Source organism: Xyrauchen texanus, chromosome 14, assembly GCF_025860055.1.
Source record: "Xyrauchen texanus isolate HMW12.3.18 chromosome 14, RBS_HiC_50CHRs, whole genome shotgun sequence".
Taxonomy (NCBI): Eukaryota; Metazoa; Chordata; class Actinopteri; order Cypriniformes; family Catostomidae; genus Xyrauchen; species Xyrauchen texanus.
In genome coordinates, this window is record NC_068289.1 from 29,872,449 (window position 1) to 29,894,364 (window position 21,916).

At 39.3% G+C, this 21,916-nt stretch overlaps 1 protein-coding gene across 2 annotated transcripts in view; it reads right to left on the reverse strand.

The window, feature by feature from the left end:
• Nucleotides 1-2,137: 2,137 nt before the first annotated feature.
• The window catches only part of LOC127654819 (DNA-binding protein SATB2-like), a 56,267-nt gene continuing 36,488 nt past the window's right edge, over nt 2,138-21,916 (reverse strand). For both annotated transcript variants that reach the window (XM_052142273.1, XM_052142274.1), the window contains 8 exons: nt 21,175-21,277; nt 20,266-20,307; nt 19,592-20,169; nt 18,835-19,047; nt 18,192-18,278; nt 17,247-17,399; nt 15,064-15,258; nt 2,138-7,811 (listed from right to left, as the gene is read on the reverse strand). In XM_052142273.1, the coding sequence (XP_051998233.1) occupies nt 7,191-7,811; nt 15,064-15,258; nt 17,247-17,399; nt 18,192-18,278; nt 18,835-19,047; nt 19,592-20,169; nt 20,266-20,307; nt 21,175-21,277 (1,992 nt within the window). In that variant the 3' untranslated portion in view covers nt 2,138-7,190. The remainder of the gene's footprint in view (nt 7,812-15,063; nt 15,259-17,246; nt 17,400-18,191; nt 18,279-18,834; nt 19,048-19,591; nt 20,170-20,265; nt 20,308-21,174; nt 21,278-21,916) is intronic.

Sequence of the window (21,916 nt, forward strand, 5' to 3'; positions counted from 1 at the left end):
AGATGAACCAGACAGTGATCAGAGAAAAAGCTGCTCTAGAGCTATATGCATCCTTTAATGTTATGTAGCAGTAATCCAGTATATTGGTGGGGCATGTAATGTGCTGTCTGTATTTTGAGAGATTACGGGTGAGGTTGGCTCTGTTAAAATTCCAGAGAATAATAATAAGTGAGTCTGGGTATTGTTGCTCCATGTTTATGATCTGATCAGCCAGCTGATTCAGTGCTGGGCTGACACACGCTTGTGGAGGAAAATAAACACTCACCAGAATAAATGAGGAAAACTCCCACAGTTTGTAGAAAGGCTTACAGTTGATAAAGAGTGCTTTCAAATTAGGACAGCACATCTTTAATGTTGTTACATCTGTACACCAGCATTCAGTGGTGTAAAAGCATATTCCACCAACTCTCGTTTTCCCCGATAACTCAGTGATGCGATCCGCCCTGAACAGCTGGATGCCCGGCAGATGTAATGCGCTGTCCGGAATGGCTTCACTCAGTCATGTTTCTGTGAAGCACAAGGCAGCAGAGTTTGAAAAGTCCTTGTTTGTATGGGTGAGGAGAAGTAGTTTGCCCTTTTTTTTAGGAAGAAAGTGGAGGCCAGAAAACAAACTGGACAAAACATCCCTCACTGGGTGGTCTGGCTCCACTGCACTCATAGAAAGAGTGCTGACTCTCTTCCAATGGATGCAGCAGCAAATCCTGCCAGGGACCACGGTTTTATTGCTACACCTCTAAAGCTTCTGATGCTCAAAAAATCCTCTGGCTAATGACATCCAGCCTTGGACCTGGAGGGGGAGAAAGGGTTAAAGCAAGCCAATTGAGCGAATAATAAGTTCAATTAGAAAATTGGAAGGCTGGTATGGAATGAAAACCAGAGAACACCACTGCAAGCTGTTCTTGGAGAGAAGGGAACCATGGGAAGGAGGGAAGCCTGGCAGCAGGCCAGAGACAGGAGTTGTGGGGTGGCTTTAGTGATGTACCGACGTCTCTGGCTGGAGGACTACATGATGTCAAGGGACTGATAGGGCAGCTGATGAGGCATTTTGTATTGTACCAAGGTACCAAAAATGCCATGCCTTTTTGGACAAATAGTCTGTGGTATTCTTAGAGGTCTATGGTAAACTCTATGGTATATAAATATGGTACCTTAAAATACCATGCCCTTATAAAGAAGTAATGTGGTTGTATCAGATTGAAATACCATGTTACTTTGACATAAATAAATTTAATACATGGCAGATGAGAAGAAAAACATGAAATACTTTTATAGTTATGGCAATCCAAGTTACTTCCAAGAATATAATGGTACAAGCAAAGTACATGTCCAAAACACCAAGTTACAACCACAGTACTTTTTGTATGGAAACTCATTCAGTTCACTGAGGGCAAATGGAAAGGAGATTCAGATCATTGGACATAATAATAAATAATCAGAAAAGAAAATGTCCTATGCTGTATGCATTTTGCTTGTATGCAAATTAACCTTTCATAACCCACAATAAACCCAAGAGAACACACAATGGAATGAATGCAAAAAAGTCTGCAGCAATATCAGATTGTATAATGCAATACGTCATTGGACTATTGATGCAGTAAAGTCTTCCTCAATGTAGTTCTTGGTTTATGTATTGAAATGAAAGTCAGGTTTGTTTTTTTTCCAGTTGGGACAAAATGGCCATTTTGAATAGCAATTGATTCTCAAGAATTTTCTTCTGTGATTATGATATATGGAGGCACTTCAAAATAAAAATAGTTAATTACTCACTAGATTGCAGATAAATTAGTTTATATAATCAAGTTTTCTAAATGGATAGGTTTGAAAAGCTACATTGTCATTTTCAGTAAAAGTCTTCCTGTTAAAACAAAATTATGTTTTGTTTTATTGCTTTTATGTACAAATGAAAACATATTTTTTTCCTTTGGACACACCAATCATCCCTCTGCTAAAAACATCATTGTGCAATAGTCACCCACTGCATTCTTTGAACTTCTGGAACTGTATTGCTGAACCAAGGGTAAAGTGACTTCAGTCACCAAATTTTGGTTCTACCTGGTCCAGTGTGAGCATTTAGTCAATATGCGACCAATAGTTTGCAGGTTGAACAAACAAACATAACCCAGTTCAATTTTCCTTGAATGCACTTTATTTAAACAACAGCATTTTAAAAACAAAACAAAAAACAAAACATTGTCATACAAATAAAGGAGTCAAATGATGCACATAAGTTAATTATCACTTAGTGATAATGACAATGCATTTAATTGACAAGGAAAGTACCAATTCAGAAGTGGCAATCCTGATTCACATTGTAGGTATTTATGAGTACAAAAATGATGAAAACAATGTTGAGAAATTTTGTCATCTCCAAATCAAAGAACAGGAGCATTGTGCTTAGTACAGAGGCACTGTAAGATAAATGGTAAAATTATAATCTAGAAGAGCTAGAATATCCTTCCTCAGAAATCTGTGGGTTAATGAAAATGTGATTTAAGCAGGCTGCTTACAGTAGGTTTTATCTTTTTCATGTGTACATGTACATTTAATTTCCAAGTCATTCATTTTTAATGCTAAGAGGGTCAAATTTGATATAATTTATATCTAATTGTTTGTATACATGTTTAAATAATGTGAACGTGTTCGTTAAGTAAATACAGAGGCCTTCAGCTTTTAATTTTCTACTCTAAACAGTGAAAATCAACCCAATGGTATAATGCTTTGTAGATGATCAAGTACAGAGCAAATGACTGAATTCGGGCTGCTAGAGTCAAACCAAGCCTTTGTCTTAACTGCAATTCCACTTCTCAGATATGACACTCCAGAAGTCTGCTGTCTCTCAAGGAACCACTCCTTCCACAAGGAGACATGATCACCTCCACTTAACCTCGACACCACAGCATGGGAGAGAACGATTACATTCCCGCCTAGTGAACGAGAAAATGAGGGAACAGAGAGATGGTATAGAGAACTGAAAATACAGAATGAAAATGAAAGACATGGGTAATTGGGAAGTGACCTTGACCTTGTGCTCATCAGGGACACTTGGAATCTTCTTTGTTTTCTTCTCAGCTCCACGCTCTCCACTAACTCTGACAAAGGCAGAGAGGTGGAGGCGATGGAGGAGAAGAAGTGCGTGGTGTTCACTCATGCTGAGTGGGCTGCCACCCCCATGGTAGGTTAAACACCAGTCTAGGACACACAGACACATGAGTGTACATGCTCTCTTCATTTATGAGGGTAAATTAGGAGGTGTCCAAGGCTGGACTCATCATAAGTGCTTGTCTCCAGCTGATCTGTATTTGGCAGATGCCTGGAGAGTTATGAAAGGGGTGGGGCAGGCCTTATAATGTGACAGATGATTGACAGCCTTAAGTAAGGAGTAGCTCAAGCAAGCAATCACTACCATGTTATTAAAGACCTTTCGCAAAATCCGCAGGTATCCAACATTTCATGAGTCCATTATCAACTGTAGCGATAGACCATGTGTCAAATATGAAACTTCCCGAATTTGTTCCATTTAAAACATTAAAAATGATCTCAACCTACTCTAAGTTGTTAGCTTCAGGCTAGAGTCTGATGTCAATTTCACATTATAGATCTGCTTGTTAAATTTGAAACTTTTGGCTGCATTTTACTCTGATTTGTTTGGAAAAGTGAGATGAACAATTAAGAAAGGTAATGCATGTATAGACATTTTGCAGGTAAACATTGCCGCATATGCTTATGACATGTATGCAAGTATCTGCCACAAACCAGATGATTGGGTAATGCTTAATGTTATGAATGTTACAGGTATTTAATAACTGATAAAAGGAGCATTCAGAGTGAAATCACCTCAGTAAACATGAAAAGATAAATTTTTATAGTGAAATAAAGATGAAAGATGAGATGAAAGACATTGGGCCTCATTCATGAAACTTTCATAAATATATGAGTACATTTCGAGTAATTTGCGTGCTTCGTTCTCACCAAATTTTTTAGTACAACTTGTCTAAGTTAGTGAATTCTAAACATTCTTAAATATATTGCGCGTGCACGTTCATTCACAATTTTCATAACCCACACCCATGAAAACGCCACATAATGAAGGCTTCAGACTTACTTCAGAAGTAAATGAGAATAGGAAAATGTTTAAATATATGTGAACAGTAATAAAACATTTTAATGGAGTACATTCATATCGTAAAATATAGATTTAGGCCTAGCAAACACTTACATCTAAAAAGAAAGTGAGGAACTTAGAATAATTTGCTGTCATCAGAGGTTCTTTTGTGAATTAGAACAAAATGGTTTGACATGAAGCTTTAGTGTAAAAATAATTTCAGTTAATGCCAACAGGAGGGTGTCCACCACCTTCTCTGTTTCAGTTGAGCATATTGCCAGCGTCAATGGAGAAACTTCTCGAATAAATCCAACACTGTATAGTGATACTGCCTACTTCCCTTCCCCATCAAAAAAATGTAAAGGGTGCCTGAAGAAAGTCTTTGACCGAAAGGCTGTATGATATTACAGATATAATATTACAGTGTGCAGGCTTTTTTTTCTTCGTTGTATTGTTTACACACCTGCCCATGATGTGTTAATATATGGTTTTACCACTGACCAAACGTCAACTGAACGTGATTTATCGATTCAATATTTTGAATCTTGAATCAGAAAATTCTAGAATCACGTGCGGAGAGGTTAAGTAGCATACTTGAGGTAATATTGACATAAGAAAAAAGACGATACATTTGGGTGAATTGGACAGATAATTTATGGAAAAATGTAATCTCTCTGGAGTGGTGAGCAGCAGAGAACAGCATACTAGTCTAAGGCTTACTAGGTGTCATTGCTTGCTGGCTATGAAATGCAGCAGGCTTATGTATGACAGCTTGACTGCCCTGTTAGCACCAGCACTTTCATGTGAATTAGTCACTCTTGCATGCCTTATTAAAGAGCTCCAGTCCTTGAGACTTTACACTGGCCTTTAATTGAATAGAGGTGAGAGAGGCAGCCTGGTCACAGTCACACAGGTTGGCCTCTGCTAAGCGCCAGATAATGAATATTCATGTACAAAGGATTTGTGCTCTGGAGGAGAGCAGGTTAATACTATATACTTACAAAACAACCCCATTGACAACAAGAGTGAGGAGTTTATTATTGTAATTGGGATGCAATCTTCAATTACTCTTTGAGAATATTATGTGGATACCCCTTTTAAAGTAATTCTCTGTGGACACTGTCTATGTGAAGGATTCAGGGTGCTCAAAGTAATTAAAGAACCACATCATTTTGCACATTAAAGACTAAATAAAACATATCCATTTGTAATAGACAAAACATGGACATAGAACACAGTTATTACTTGTTTGAAATAAAAAATAGTTCAGTTAATGACAGTTTTTTTTTATTATCCATGAAATAGCAGGTAGCAGCTGATTCTCAAAAGCAACTGCATCCAAGTGTTACCATGGTGTCATGGATGTTTTGCAATAGGTGGTCATGTTGCCACAAGTCATATTATGTTAATTATCGTTTCAATCAGAATTTGGAGTTCATGCTTACCGCATTCTTATTGACATTTTATGCACAAAAAGATCATAGAAATTTCACTGATCATTATTTTTTTCTCATGTTTTAATATTCATCTTCTCATCTGCCAAGTGCTGTTCTCTTTGGAAAAGTATGTAATGTTAATAGAACTGGCAGCATATATCACATTATTCACTCAGTAACTTCAGTAACTGCTTTTCATTCTTTCTGCTCTGTTCTGGCAGTGTTCCTTTCTTTCACAATGTCTCTCATTATTAAAATAACTTGCAAGCCAAACGCCGATATTAGAGCATGAAAACAGAACTAAAAATAACAGCAAGAACCACCATAACAACAATAATAACAATAACAACAATAATAATTATGGGTGAAGATAGCAATAAATAGTGCTGTGGAGTTGGGTGTGGGTAGGTACGGTCAAATCAGGCCATTGTGGGCACCAGTCAGTTCGAGAAAGGAATGCCAGGCGATGGAAGAGAGAAAGACTACCACACTTTCACACAAGTGCCTGATTGTTGACAGTTGCTGGAAATTGTTTGCGATTTTCCACTAGGTCAGAGGTAGGCTGATGCAGTTAATTCAAAATTGTCCTTTACTCTGTCCATAGCAGTCAGTCCTCCTGCTGTTTTATTCTCACTGTCTTTTTAAATGCTGAAAGAGCACAACTAGGTCAAAACTCTGATCAAAACATAATTGTGTAAAGCTCAACCATTGGACTTGAGTGACAGATCGGAAGTCATTGTTGGGTGTTCTTTAACCATGTGGGACTGCTTGGAATGATGTAGCTTGTTGTGGGAGGGATGGTGCAATCTTCAAAAGCAATATTGGGCTAAAAGTGGACATTTCAGCAAACTGCATGTGTTTATATTAGGGTCCATAGGCTGGGTTGATGTGTACACCCAAGATCTCATCTGTACCTCCAACCCAACCAACCACTTTAGCAGTCAAGCACAGCCCCCACTAGGATACAGCCATAATGCCCCGTCATGGAGGGGAAGATGAATAAATCTACAGCCACCCACTAAGCTCCATAATCAGGCAGAAGTGAAGCTATTGGTGTCCTAATGGAGAGCCATGGCTCATTTAAAGCTCTGTCCCTGTCTTAAGCCCTGTAGAGGCAAAGAGGAGCATGGATAGTGGTATCTTGTAAAAGAGACCCTCTGGTCTCCATGTCAGATTATGAAGAATTTTGTGTCTGGTTCTGAAAACTATTTTTTTTTTCTTTAAGAACTTAATGAAAGACTGTCCACCTTGACAGTCTTAGCATGCTAGTTTGATTGCTTTCCTAAAACTTGATATTAATACCCTGCCTTCACAGTAAATTTTCTAACTAGGAAATGATCATTTTCCAACTAATTAAATTCTTTCCTTGTAGTACTCTATCAGGACATCTTTTGGACCACAAAATTCTCATTAGTAACTTGTGATCTACTCCTAGTATGATTGGATAATTCATCACACCATTTTTCTACAGCAACACTGTGTGCCACCTTAAAAAATATTCTTGTCTGGTATGGTTTACAGGTCCTCATAGAACACTGTGTCACTTTGTCAGTAAGTTTCTAAACTGTCCGATACACACTCTCCTCCTCTACAGAATAGTTGTAAGTGCTCACTCCTACCCTTCACCACCTATTGTCTCTGCTGAGGCTCTTTTATCTCTGATATTCTACTTGATCTCGGGGACTGGGGGATGAACCACATGGGGGCAGGGAGTTGGGCCTGGCTGTCCCCAGAGGCAGCACTTTGTCTTTACTCTCATCTTGGCCAGAAGATGGAGCTGGATTTGACGCAGAGTTGGCTGCTCCGGCTGATACACTGTCATGGCTGCTGTAGATCTCCTCGTGGCCATCTTCACTGGATTCTGCATCCTCTGAACTGGAGAGCAGCTCTTCATCATGATATTCGGCCACATCTACTCCACTGCCTTCAGCTCCCAGCTCCTTCAGCCGACCATGATGCTTGACATGATAGCGCTGGTTCTGGAAGAACTTCACAATGGTGTGTTTGGGCAGATCCAACTGGGCTGAAAGTGTGTGGATTGCTTCTTGGTCAGGGTAGAGGCCCACATCTTGGATAAAGCTCTGTAAGATGCCCAGAGCCTCAAGTGATATCTTGGTACGAGAGCGAGGCTTCTTGTTAACACTGCTAACCCCTCCATTGTTTCCTGAACCTGCACTACCCTGAAGGTTCTCTTCTGCTCCAGAACTGGGCACGGGGTCTTCTCGGATTGGAGAGTGGTCCTTCAGCGGCTGCAGAGGTTGTCTGTGAAGTACCTGATGAGAAATATGACAGGTTTTATTAGTGGGGCACAGTGAACTCTTCCCTAAAGTGGTACACAGATGTATGCAGTAAGGAATAAGTGAAAAACTGCATAAAAGTTCAAAGTTTCTTTTCAGTGACTGTCCTTTGGAGTTAATGTCCTCAATGCACTTGAGTTTGTGATTGCCTCTGCTAAACATCCAACCAGACTGCCCCAGGCTATGATTGTTTAATTATGCAAATTGAACACATATTTCACAAGATTGAATTTCTTGTCATTCCATCATGCATTAAGGCCATCAAGAAAACTAACAGCAATGTTGGGTGTCAGGTCTTTGTCAGCAGTTGCCACACACCTCTGGAACTCTCTCCCAACCCTCTCTCCATGAACTTCCTCTTTGCCGGCCTTCAAATCTCAGTTTAAAACATACCTTTTTGCTTTGTGTTATGTTAACCCAGGTCATTGATTGTTTTTTTCTTCTCTGTATATGACTAAGCAACATTGAATATTGAGAATAAAAAGTATTATTATTATTATTATTATTACTATTTCAACCATATGCAGGTTAAAAGTAAAAAAGTAGTCATAAAATAGTATTTGGTGTTAATATAATACATTTTGTAGGGGGAAAATAGAGGAATCTGACAAGCTCTGACACAAGGGAAGGTGCCGTGTGTCATGGCTGAACTATCAGAGTCTATGGCGCTGTCCTGCTGGGTTTATGACCAGGGTGGGGTGCCCAGTGCCTCCACACTGGAATGCTAAGCTATAAATCTGCGGTGCATTAAAATTAAAGGACCTACATAAAGATAATAGTCATGTGCCTCTCTCTCTCTTTCTCCCTCTCTCGCTCTCATGCTCTCTTTCTCTCTCTCTATTCACTCAATAATAACAGGGTATTTTTTAAATAATATTGAGGGCAGGCCAGACCATGAAATTGCTCCTATTTCACTTGTGGGGGCTGTTTTGGGCTGGAGCTTTACAGGAAGTATGTAGGTTTGTCTTTTTTTATTCTCTTATTTCTTCATGATGTATTACTTTCCATGTCTCAGAGAAACAAACAGAGGCCACAAGAAAGGATGAGAAAAAAAATGTCAAAGAAGTTAGAAGATGGTGATTAATTAGATTGACTTTAAGAAAAACACTGCAAAATACCCATTACCACGGCTTAAGAGACCACACACACATTTTACAACTCAATCATCCTGTATGCTGTATATATGTACAGCACATATAAACTTTGTGTTCTTGTAGTTGTATATCATTGTTTTTGCATCCCTATTGTAGAGCTCAAATAACTTGTTTTCAAATGATGTACCTACAACAGATCTACACTCATGCACATGTACACACACCTTCTCAAGGATGCCTGGTCTGGTTCTCAGACTAATGATTACATCCATGTGCCTTATCTAAGATGGTGAGTAAGTCCTCCAAGACCCTACCCAGAGAACCCTGCTGAAAACACAAGCCTTGCTGGTCACCAGTATACTGTATGCTAGTTTGCTGGTGTCTCCACCAGGCTTCTTAACTAAATTAACCAACAGAACTTCCTTGGTCAACCAGCTTCAAGTTGGTCTTTTCAGCAGGGACCATATGCTCTAATAGAGTATGTTAATGAAGAGCTTTTCTGCCAAGCCAGAGGAGTGACTCCATTTCAAAATCAACCCCAATCCCACTTTAGCAATGAGGTCAGCATCTGATTTTCTCCACCATTCAATTCATTCACCTACTCAGTACTTAAACGTCTTCTCAACCACACAAGTCACATTTGAAAATTTTTCCTACCTCCTCTCTTTCTTTTTTCATAGTATAATTCAATATTCATCCCCATCATTTTCTTCTTTTCTAATTCCGAGCAGGGACTGGTTTGTGAGTTCATTGCATTAAGAAAAAGTATCTCTTTTTTTCTTTAAACACAAATCAAGGCAAATTATGATGAAGAAGTATGAAAGAATTATAGAACATAAAAGATTCAGTTGAATCTTAATGAGGACTGGTCCTCGTGGGGACGGAGGCAGGACTGTGATGGGGAGGCTATGTTGCCACTTGAGACACCATTAACAGGCAGATAAATATGTAATGATGGGAAAGACACTTTCCTGTTGATTTGCTTGAGCATGACTTCACCTTCCCCAATTATTGTGTGCATCATAATGTTTCTAATGTGCCACATTGCAATACCTCGGGAATGGGTGAGTCAGAATGTGTGTGTGTGTGTGCCCTGATGTTAATTTAAGAATGTTTAGAGTTTAGTCAGTCCATGAAAATAACAGAGAAACTAAGTACAAACGAATATGACTAAACTTTATTTATCAACATATCCCACAATGCTTAGTCACCCTTAGCATTACATTAAGGAACTAAACTACCATAAAATATAATGCATTGAAAATAAGACTAAATGGAATAAGCGGTTTGGTAATTTGGCTTTAAAACATGAGAACTGGACTCCTTGATAGCCATATATTAGTGTGCTAGTGATGTCAGTGAAATATTTGCCATGCTGAATGCGTGTGCATGTGGAAGTATGTGCATTGCCAACTCTCTTCATACCCCAGCACTCAATCAGGGTCCCAATCCACATAGCAGGGTCTAGGGGACACTTCAGTGCACATCATAGCATCCAATTTAGCAAAGACAAAGGAGAAATTATTCATAAGGAATGTCCTGCCAAATGAGCAGAGGGAGGCACTTAAGACAAAGCACACATGCACACTGCAGAAGCAACTTGGGGACGACTTGGGATTAGGTTAGTCATCCAGAGTGTTTCAGTGTGTGAGTGTGTCTCTCAGGTGTGGTGAGCCGCACCCATGGGCTCACGCAGAGCTCGCTTACATGAACACTTGTGACCTGTCCTAGAGTGCATGAAACTGTTACGCTACAATACCTTGAACAGGATACAAACACATACATGCAAAAAAAAAATGACAGCATTCCCACTCTGGCGGTGGTATAGTTTATGTTGGCACTACCCAGAGGAAAGGCTTATTGCTCAAACGTTTCTCTTTCTTAGCTCAAGAGACATAATAAAGTTCTTAGCCATGTTTCATTTAAGTATCAAATATGTACCAGATGTTTCTCCTTAAATTCCTTCGAAGAAATTATACTAGAAACAAATGAGACTTTTTTTTTTTATTGTTTACATGCAGTACGAGTATGGAGAAAAGGATTTGATTAAAAGAAATGTATTTAAATCTTTGACTTTTGATTGCAGACTTTGGTATCTTGGAAAATCTGAGCACCATTTATTGAGTTCTCTTCTGAAACTGTGGGGAAACACCAGTGAGATTATTTGCTCTCAGGAAAAAATTGGGACCTACAGTAAGCAAATCTCCATTTGCACAATTTTTTGAACATAGAAATGTTACAGGATTTCAAGGCTAAAATAGAGGGAGGACTTGATTATGTGCTGGGTGTTTGACTTATATTTGATTATCTTGTAAAAATCAAGTAAATACATCAACAGAGAATGTCAGTCACACTGAATGGGTATTTGCTAAATAAACTGTATACATGTATGTGCTATGTGTGTTCGTTCATTTACTGTATGTGCTGGTGTCTACACAAGCAGCTGGAACACATGTGCCGACTGTGGTGGCAGGCAGGCTGGAGCCAAGCTGGTATATTCTGGGTATTTTGATCTAAGGAGGGTCACTCATTACTATGTCAAAAAAAAATATATATATATATATTATATCTAAATATAAATATATATATATTAAACAAAACAGTAACGAGGATCTACGCACACATGCACCCACATTCTCCTGTACAGTATTCTCATGTGATGACACAACACACAATCGTTAAACTTACAAATTGGCTACACTCTCTATCCTTTCAAGTCATGAAATTCCTTCATTCTCTTTAGCAATATGGGGGAATGTCCCATACACAAATATGGGTTCATGTGAAAGATGCAGGTTTGAATATGCCCTGCATTGTGTATTACATGTACTTTCACTTGCAATATAAGTTGCAAAAGTCCCAAATATAAATAATAATATTAATAATAGACTATGAATACAAAATAAATGTCAAGTGCGATTCAAGATCTTGGCAAAAAAAACCTGGAGTTACCAAAGAGACCTACTGTAGTGAAATCCCACGAGTCATTTCATGTGTATGTGTGAATGTGCACATAAGTGTGTCTCTGTGTTTATGTATGTGCTCCTTTTTTCCTGTAATTATTAATATCAGGGCTGTGGTGGAACTGTCTGTCAGGGTGTGCCCTAATGGGGCATTTCCTTCTATGCCCAAACACATAAATGAGAGTATTTACACACACACACACATGCTGCCAACAGACTGTTTATTCCACTGACATAAAAGAGAATGCAAGAGAGGAGAGAGAGAGAGAATGAGATAGGCTAAGACAGTTAGAGTGGAGAGTCATAGAGTCACTTTGAGGGTCATAGAGTCACTCTGTCTCCATTTGTTAGTATTTAATCTCAATATGACTGCTTAACTAATGTTAATAAATGTTAATAAACAACAATCATTGAGAGTGAATTAAACCACAATGCTTTGCTGGCAGAGTGAGAAAGAACAGTAGGTTAAAACGGTGTTTGTAGATTTATGTGTATGCGGTTTGTGTGCGCACATGTGTGTGCATACTGCATATAAATGTGTGTCTATGTTAATACTGGAAATGTGTGTGGCCACAGTCCATACAGTAATGACCCTGGCTGGCATAGGGGAAAGTCCATTTAATCAGTAGTGTTGTTTGGAATTCTCTGTGCGTGTGTGTGTGTGTGTGTGTGTGTGTGTGTGTGTGTGTGTGTGTGATGAGAGAGAGAGAGAGAGAGAGAGAGAGAGAGAGATTGGTTGGGGTGTGCTGGGTTATTAGATGTTGGCATAAATGTTGCATAAATAATGCTGATATTAAAACTAAAACCAGAAGAAAGTGTGCATTCACACAATGACCACACAGCCACATTATGTTAAGAGAATTGTGCTTTTTTTATGTAGAATTCAAAATAATTTTCTCTCCAATTTTAGTATACAGGTTATATATATATTTTTTTATTATTACTATTTTATTTAAGTGGTCTTCTCATAATGTTATTCAAGGTTTCTTGCACCAAAACAATCATAATTTAGTTTTTTTCCACCCTCTGTCTGACCCTTTGAACTTAACAGACTTTTCTACTGTGCCTTTAAAGGAATATTTTTGGTTCAATACAAGTTAGGCTCAATCAACATTTGTGGCATAATGTTTATTACCAAATTTGTTTTATAAATAAATAAATGAAGACACCGAATGTGTCATACATGTTAAAGTTGCAGTGAAATGCCATGAGCACAGTTGTATTTGGTGTTTTGACGTTGTGGCAGGGCTGAGGGCGGGGCCTGGTCATGATCCTACACACCCGGTCCCGATTAGGCTAATCAAACCTCCGAGAGGGATAAAGGTCGACTGCAGAGGATCGTGCGGGAGAGAGAGATCGTTTACGGACATGTCCGTCATATGTGTGTGTTTGTCTTTTGTTTAAGTTGTTCATTAAAATATTATTTACATTGTCAAGCTGGTTCTCGCCTCCTCCTTTTCATTGATCCCTTTACAGATGTATTTCCTACTGGAAAAGGAAGTGGGGGTATGACATGTCAAATGGCTCATCCCTTTTCTTTTTTTAAAACAGCAAATAGTCTTTAGTTTACATCGCAGCACATATACACACATACCTGTGAGAACTGATCTCAGTACCAGCCCAATTTTCCAAAGACTTGACAACTGAATAATGAACTGGCTGAAAACATGAATCCATAACCAGTCCACAAATGCACACAGCACATCGTGGTCTTTGCTTGTGATGATGCTGGAGCTGTTGTGCAAGTCCAATGCAGATGAATGATAACAAACGAGTAAAAGATTATAATATTTGTACGTTTTCAATCACAATGCACTAATATAAAGAATAAATAATACTTGCTTGTGCTGTACATCACAAGATACCTCCGAATAAATGCCTTTATTAAAAAGTATGAAGAAACTCCAGCCATTTTCTCTGCATTTGACTCGCAATCCATTCAGAAGTGATCACCTCTGAAAATATTAAGGTGTGATGTGCCTCCAACACAACTGTGAACTCGATATTATTCCACCTTCTTCAAAATTTAAAAATGCAAGCCTGCAGGCGTTTAACCATTGTTGTTATGGTTAAGGACAGGGATTTTGGAGGGAAACAGATGGAAATACACCTCTTCACCATCTCTGCGTTTGCTGCTTTACAGTCTGACAGTCTGAAAGTTCGGGGTTAAAATGGGCTAAAAACTTTTAACAATTGACTTAACTGCGTAGCAAAGTTGTGACATTTTGATTAAAGATTACGTGGACCAAAAAATAATATGCTGGGATAAATCGTTCACAATAAATGTCAATAATTTCATGACGACTTCAACATGAATTTAGTGTAGTAAAATCGTTTAACCTTATCTGTGTAAAGTTGTATCCAATATCTTGATTACAGGGCTTTGTTTTCATGACAATATAGTTGTAATATTGGATATAACTTGACAAAGATAAGGTCATTAGTGATTTTATCAAACTAAAATCTATTTAAAATGTACTATGTTTACATCTTGTGGCTATAATTTTAAAACTACTATATGTGTATTTTAGCATTTAGGACTGGCCCCATTTTGTCCATTGTAAGTGCCTAACTATATCAGCAATTTTTGCTTTTTAATTTTTTTAAATAGTAAAGTAGGAACGAGACAATTATTATTATTATTATTATTTGTGGAAATCAACATTATGCCACAAATGCTGTTAATTGGGCTATACTTGTACTGAACCCAGAGCATTCTTTTAAAGCTGCACACAGTGTTTTTGTTACTCATCTCATTAACTACCCTGTTATTGGACACTTTACCTCCTGGATTAAATTAAGCATGGTTGACTGTAAATAGTGCATATTTACAATGACATCACTAACTGAAAAATTGCATTTGAATGATGCTGTATCCATGCTGTGTCAGTATAAGTCCAAGAGGACTACCATATTGATCATCCCAACATAAACAAACAAATACTGAGTTCCCCTTTAAGAATCGCTTTGCATTTGAAATGAGCAAGAGTGCTTTACTGCACTGCTTACTCCCAAGCTGCAGGTTTGCTGTTTTCCAGTCCAGAAAAATGTCTTTGATTTCTCATAATATAATGCAAATAATGCCTTTAATGCAAAAGTATAAAAAACATTTTTTAATTTTTTTGCTCTACATATTTGAAGAGATCAACTGAATGTTAAGTGAAAACTCACTTGAGGTTCAGAGGGCAAGTGTAGTACAGTGTGCAGCCGTTCGCTGTGGTGATGGCGAGACTCTTCCTCATACACCAGGTCCCTGTCACCCTGCGGTAGGCTTAAAAACCTCCGGATAGTACAAAGGTTTTCCCAGAGAGTCCGGTTCTCCGGGCTGGGGCTCTCTTTCCAGCGAAGCAACTCACACAGCCATCCCTGAAAGATAAAAAGAAAGTTGTGGAAATGTAGTAATTGATTTTGTTTTGTTTTTTTGCAGTTGGAGCAAATGGGAATACAAAAGGAACATTTTCTGTTTTCCCCTCTTATTGCTGTAGAAGTTCACTCGGCTATAGTTTTCTTCCATGTTTCAAACCTGGAAATTCTGAAAAGGGTCCATTCGTGTTTGTTTTATGCATAACCAGTACCGCCGCTCCCTATTAGCAGACTACGCAGTCTGCATAGGGCACCAAATCCCTAGGGGGGGCACCATCTTACCCTAGAAGGGCACCAGAAAGTCCACCAGCTGCCCTTACTCGCCTGAAAGCAGTTGCGGAACACAGATGATCGATTCACGCTCATAACACATCATAACACGTTCACCTGGAACTCTGCGTAGGGGATCAATTTGGCCAGCGCCGGCCCTGTGCATAACTACAACAACAAAGCATCACAAGTGCATTGAGAGAACTGAGAGACGGAGAGAAGAGACTGTGAAAAAGAGAGTGAAATGGTGAGAGATTAGGAAGATTTGATTATCTCTGCTAGACTGGGCCAGTCTTTGACACCAGCTGTTGTGTGCAGCCAACCTCTTCCAGCACACATTGTTAATGACCTAAGCATCTCTCTCCCTCTCCTTCTCTCCCTCAGCTCCTCCTGGCCAGCTGCAGCAGATGGGCGCGTTTAGCCATGACCCCCCCCACACACACACCTGACCCCAGACCTGTGAGACCAAACTGCATCTGTCTCACACACAATTCATGCTATACATATATGCTCACCCCACCAGAGCACCAATTTGCTGACACATCTCATACACGCAAACATTCAAGACACTGCCCCCTAACACTTGCCTTTGTATGAGGTTGTCACACCTGCAAAGCCATGCACTAATAACTCAGAGGTCCTCTGTAAATCAAGCAGCAGAGACAGAGTCTCTCTCAGGCTATTACATGGTAAGAATTAGGCGCAGCTGGGAGTGGGATCATATTTGACTAAATCAATTATCTCTCTTTTGTATAAAATGAGAAAGAGATGAACAAATGGGCCAATAGCTTTTCAAATATTTTTTAATCAACACTCAGAAATGAATTCCATGCTTTTCCAGCTTACGTTAAAGAAATGGATCGCTGCTGTCCTTTGTGCTTAGACAATGTGTCCAACCTCTAGGTCCAAAATGAAATTTTTGCCGTTTCTGTCATTCACCTGGTGGGTGTATTGAGAAAATGTACCACCTATATATATTTCCTACAAATTTTATATAAACAGAATGTATACTTATGACTGTATACTTGTTTTTCAAAGCTTCAAAAACACTGACTATAGCTCTGCTATGACGTATCCTTTTATAGATCTAATCGTAATCTTTTGCGTTCCTTATAAAGCTGTTTTGGAGCAAGCAAAAAATATCAAAAGTATGTGGAACTTTATCAGATCTATCTCTGTGGCACTGGAAATATAATGGACAAGTCCAGTTGATGTACTGATGCAAATCTGTATCACGGCATAAGCCATGACTCATGGAAAGGCAGAGAGAGATTAATAAAGACAGAGAGAAAGATCCCTTGGCAGCATCTAGAATGAATAAATGAAAGGCATTTTTCACGATTTCTACTGTTGTTGTTTATCTGCTGCAGAGACGTGCCAGGATAAGATATGAATGCCTGCATAGACAGACACCATTACTTCCACTATACTGACTGGGTAAGGAACATTTATGCTAAGTAAAATCTTAACATTTCCTTGTTCAAACAAAGTTTCTCAAATATTCGATTGTGAAACTTCAAAATTTCAAGTGCTGCAAAAACATTTTCCTTTTTATTGGAGGAACCATCAGCAGTCTTTTAAGTTCTTGTAGGATTGTATAGATCCATTTCAGTGCAAAGTTTACCTTTAGCATTATGTTACATGAAACGTTGGCAAAGTGTCAGGTTTATAAGCTATATGAAGACAAAATCTGGTTTAACAGTTATTGTAACAGTTCTTACTTGGCTCTTGTTGGCTGCAACCTTGGCAAACAATGCCTGAGACACTTTTGCCCGTTTCATCTCCTGCTGGATTTCATCATAGATGCCTGAAGTGATGTTAACTAGTGACTCCAGTTTCAGGGGAAGGTCAGGGTTAGGACCAGAAGCCTTGGACTGTTAGGGTCCAGCAGTCATATGTGAAGTTAAGGAAACAGAAAACACATTTTAATGAGATATATGTTTAGAAATGGCAGAGATAGCACAATTTGAGATACATCAATTTTATTTCAGATCCCTCATTGTACCTGCAATGTATTGAGATTTTATCATCTAAGTCATTAGGGCTTCCTCTAAATGCTTTGTAGTACATGTACATGTAGATGTTTGATGTATGGTGTATTGATTTTAGAGTGTTATGTTTTCTCATGCAGCGTTTGAAGTCATCCTGCAGGCACAGGCATGTAATCTCACATTCCCCAGTAAAAACGATCATAAGATAAACATATACAGACATAATAGTAATGATAATACACAACCACATTCCCTCAAGACTAAAGAATGAGAACTTTGTTCTCGTATCAGAAGGATTTTATTATCTGCATGGTTTCATTGACAACGTCTTGGGGATGAAAGCACGTCCATTCATTTGGCTCATACAAGCATTCTAGAAAGTCCACACACCATGTTCCAGGTCATTTAATATAAACATGCCTTGACAAGAGCAGAGCTGTGCTATCCTACATTTGTCACACTTTAGAGGATAAAGGACAAGAGGTTGAGGACCAAAATTTTAATGACTTCTAACCCAGTATTAACCCAGTAATATATTACAAACATTCTTATTATATATGGTTATAAACAGATGCATTTATTTGCAAAATGATCACTACACGTAGAACAGATCTCAGAGGTCTCGGAATTAGGTACATTCTAAGAGGAAATGCAGCGTGTGGATGTAATCCTTACCAAGTTTGTGATTTTGGTCTTATTCTTCCAAATAGATGCCCATGCGTCAGGGGTTAACTGTTCATCAATGCTGCGCTCCCACACTTTCTGCAATGGGTGGTATCATATGAATTTAGAAAATAATGATCACAGACACCAATTTGAGCTATTTTGACCCATAAATTGAATTTATTTTAATAAATCCCCATGTTTTTGTCAAAACATTAATCAAGTATTTAAATTTTATGAAAATATGCTAAAAAATTTACATAATACTAGCATGCTATCATAACAATCTGTTAGATACTTTAACTTAAGCTGTCAAAGTATCATAGAAAGTACAGATTTGATCTTAGTTTTATTTGACTTAATCTTAATCTTAAACCAAGCTCTTGCTTTTTTTTTATGTCTCTGTAATAGCCTAATATAGATTACAAAGAAAATGATGTGTAAGAAAAAAAAAGACAAGTAAAAAGATCACATTATTCTGACAAAATACAAAAGCAATCTCACATGCATAGAGATAAACAATTCAGAAACAGACATTACACAAGCTTTCAGTTATTTCTAGCCCAAACATACAAACATACAAGCACAGAGGTGCAACAAAGGAAGAAGGAAATGTGCTGGGTTGAATCTGGTGATAAGTGGAAAAGTGGGGTACCTGAGAGAGGCGGGGGCCCCCAGGACTGGGATTTGTGCTTGGGGGCAGACCCACAGGAGGGTTCATGCTGCGTTCTCGCTCTTCCTGGTAAATGCGGTCCCTCTCACTCTCAGTTAAGTTGAGAAAGTTCTGCATAGCTTTGAGGTTAACCAGCAAGGACTGAGAGGCTGAGCGAGGGTCCTCCTCTTTCCGCAAGATCTCCGACAACAGGCCCTGGTGTTCACACATAAACAGGTAGAGCCATACAATTAGGAAGGCTCATTGCTTGAAAAACGTCTTTGCAGTCACACAACTAATGTAAATTGTTCTTCACCTGCACCATGTACAGGTATGCCTCCACCCACTTTTAAGCTGAGCACTATGTTGTCTGTAATTAGGCATAATTTAGGGCTGCAGTTCACCAGGTGCATTTGCTGCTGAGAGAGGATCCAACCTCTGGATCCAGCTTGGAGACTAGAGAAATCAAGCTGGCATGCCTAAAACAGCAGCCCACATACGTGAAATTTTCAACAGAACTCTCTGCTCTAACACCTTATTTATGTACCTGTATTTGGTTCAATTCCAAATGAACTTGTTTAGTCCTTTATTTAAATGAACCTTGACTTGGTCTTGATATATGGAGTCAGGTAAATTGGCCAAGTGTCCTAAAGGCTCCTTCATTTTGGAAAAAAAATCTTACAAATTTTGTCTTTGAATCTTGGCCATTCTGTAAACTTTTGTACCATTTTATCACCATGCAGTCTGTGTGTCACTGTACCTGTGTACGGTTGAAGGCAACTCGAGCGAACACTGCCTGTGAGACACTGGCCCTTTTCAGCTCATCTCGCACATGCTGGTATATATCAAAGGATACTTCTGCTGCTGAGGGGTTGGATCCAGGCTCTCCAGGGCCACCTGACTTGCTAGGCCGAGGTATAGGTGGGTGATTGAGAAACTGCTGGTTAAGAGCCTGTGGGTGCTGATGCAGCAGGCGGCTGACGGCCAGCTGCTGGTTGATAAGATGAGCCATGGCTAACTGCTGTCTTACCAGCTGTGGGCTGAGTTGGGGTGAGAGAAGTCCCCCTGGTGCCAGAAGAGGTTGCAGGGCAGCAGGCGGAGGTGGAGGAGGCCCCTGTGCTCGTAGTGGCGGACTGTGATGGAGCTGTCCATGAGATGATGGGGTTTGTGGCTGCCCTTGTGTTGGAGGCTGAGACTGGGCAGAATTCTGAGGTTCTCCAGAGCCACCTTTCAACAGAGATCCAGCACTGTTAAATGGACCAAGTTGTACAAGTCCAGCCAAGTGAGGCGGTGGACGCTGTGCTGATATACAGAAGTCAGCGAGACTGTCTCTTTCAACTGTGAAGTGATGGAGATAAAAGGAGCATATGAGGCACTAGAACTAAATCAAAGACAGCCCAATTCCCAAAGAAAAATAAAAACCTTGATACTCACCCTTGATTTCAGAACTCTCCCGGCCTTGCCACAAATAATCCCCTGAAAAAGGCAGATAGAACATTGGGAATCATGGTTAGTGACAAATCCATTCACTCAATAACCCAGTCATGCTAACACTGAGACTGGCAGTTAAAACAACACCATTCATTTAGCAATAGAAATTCACAACTTCATCTGAACCCTATGACTGATATGTGAGTCATCCAATGGGGTCTCTCGGCAGTGGCACACACATCTGGCAACACGGTCTGAGTGTTTAGCTCTGGGAGGCAAGGAGCAGAACTAATGGAGGGGGCTCGGTGTAACTCAACTCCACTTATTCTGTCAGAATGCCGAGGATCTCTTTATTCTCTTTTGGCTCTCTCGCTCTCTCGCTGCACTTGGGGTTTGGCCCCCACTTTGATCTGTCCTGCTGTATAATTATTTTGCTTTTTGAAGGGGCAAAGAGAGGAGGAAAATTGTCACAGACATTTGAATGCTAAGAGGCTTAAATAACGGAGCTGTGGGACAACCCTCTGTAGGACCTGCTGCTGGGAGACCCCCTGCAGCATTCTGGTGGAAGGAATGGTAGTTTTTATTAGGCCAAGAGGAGGCTTGGGTTTCTCTATCCCATGTAATAGGAGTCATTAAGAGATAATGTACAATATAATATGCAGCACAGAGCTTAGGACTTTTATCTTTCGTGACCCTGAAAACTTCAGGAAGGGGGTCATCATTTTAGAAAAACTGATTATTTCCTGGCCAGACTACTGTGCAGGTGTCAGGTTAGTAGTTTTCGCACTCAATTCAGGATGACAGAGGAAAAAATTATGTTAAACATTTGAGGTGTGTTTTGGTTGGTCAGAGTGAAAAAATATAAGAAGCAATGCACTGTTGGTAAGTGTTGATAAGTTGTTCAAGCCTTACCTTTAATCTTTTTGTACTTCTTGTACCAGCGACCAAACTCTTGGCACTTGGAAGTTGAGACATTAGCATAGTAGGAACTATTCACTATAGAGGAGATCATACTCTGGAAAAAGCCAAAGAAATAAGAGAGGTTGGTAAAATGGGAAAAACTACAGAGGTGGGATAACAGAAATAAGCACATTGTCAAATTCATAAAAATCTAATTGCGATGATGAATGACCTATAAAACACATTATTGCAGAAAGCGAACCAGGAAAGGCGAATAGCGAATGCCATGACAAGCTCTGAGCCACAGTGACACAAGTAGAAATGAAGAGTTGCACACATATGCAAACAATTGATATGAGGATCAACACCCACGCAGAGTTCCACTTCAACAGCATGTGCAGATACATAAATCTCCAAGATTGCTAGTTTGGTTGGAAATGAGCACAGCAAGGATCATGGATACACACCCACATATACACCCACCCACACATAGTCTATGTCTCACACTCTCTCGTGTTAAAGTAATTTCTGGGTTTTAGAAATTGCCCATGAATGCAAGGAATTTTTGAGGAAATTTTGAATCAGAGATCGAAATGGAGCCAAGAATTTTTTGGCCACATTCAGCATGCACTGACTTCATGAACAAGAACATCTGCAAGGACATGTTGTTAGCTTTGGCACATAGTTGTAGCAGTGGTACAACTGTATATGTTTTACTAAACAATTTAATTGACCAAATCTAAGTGTGTTTGGT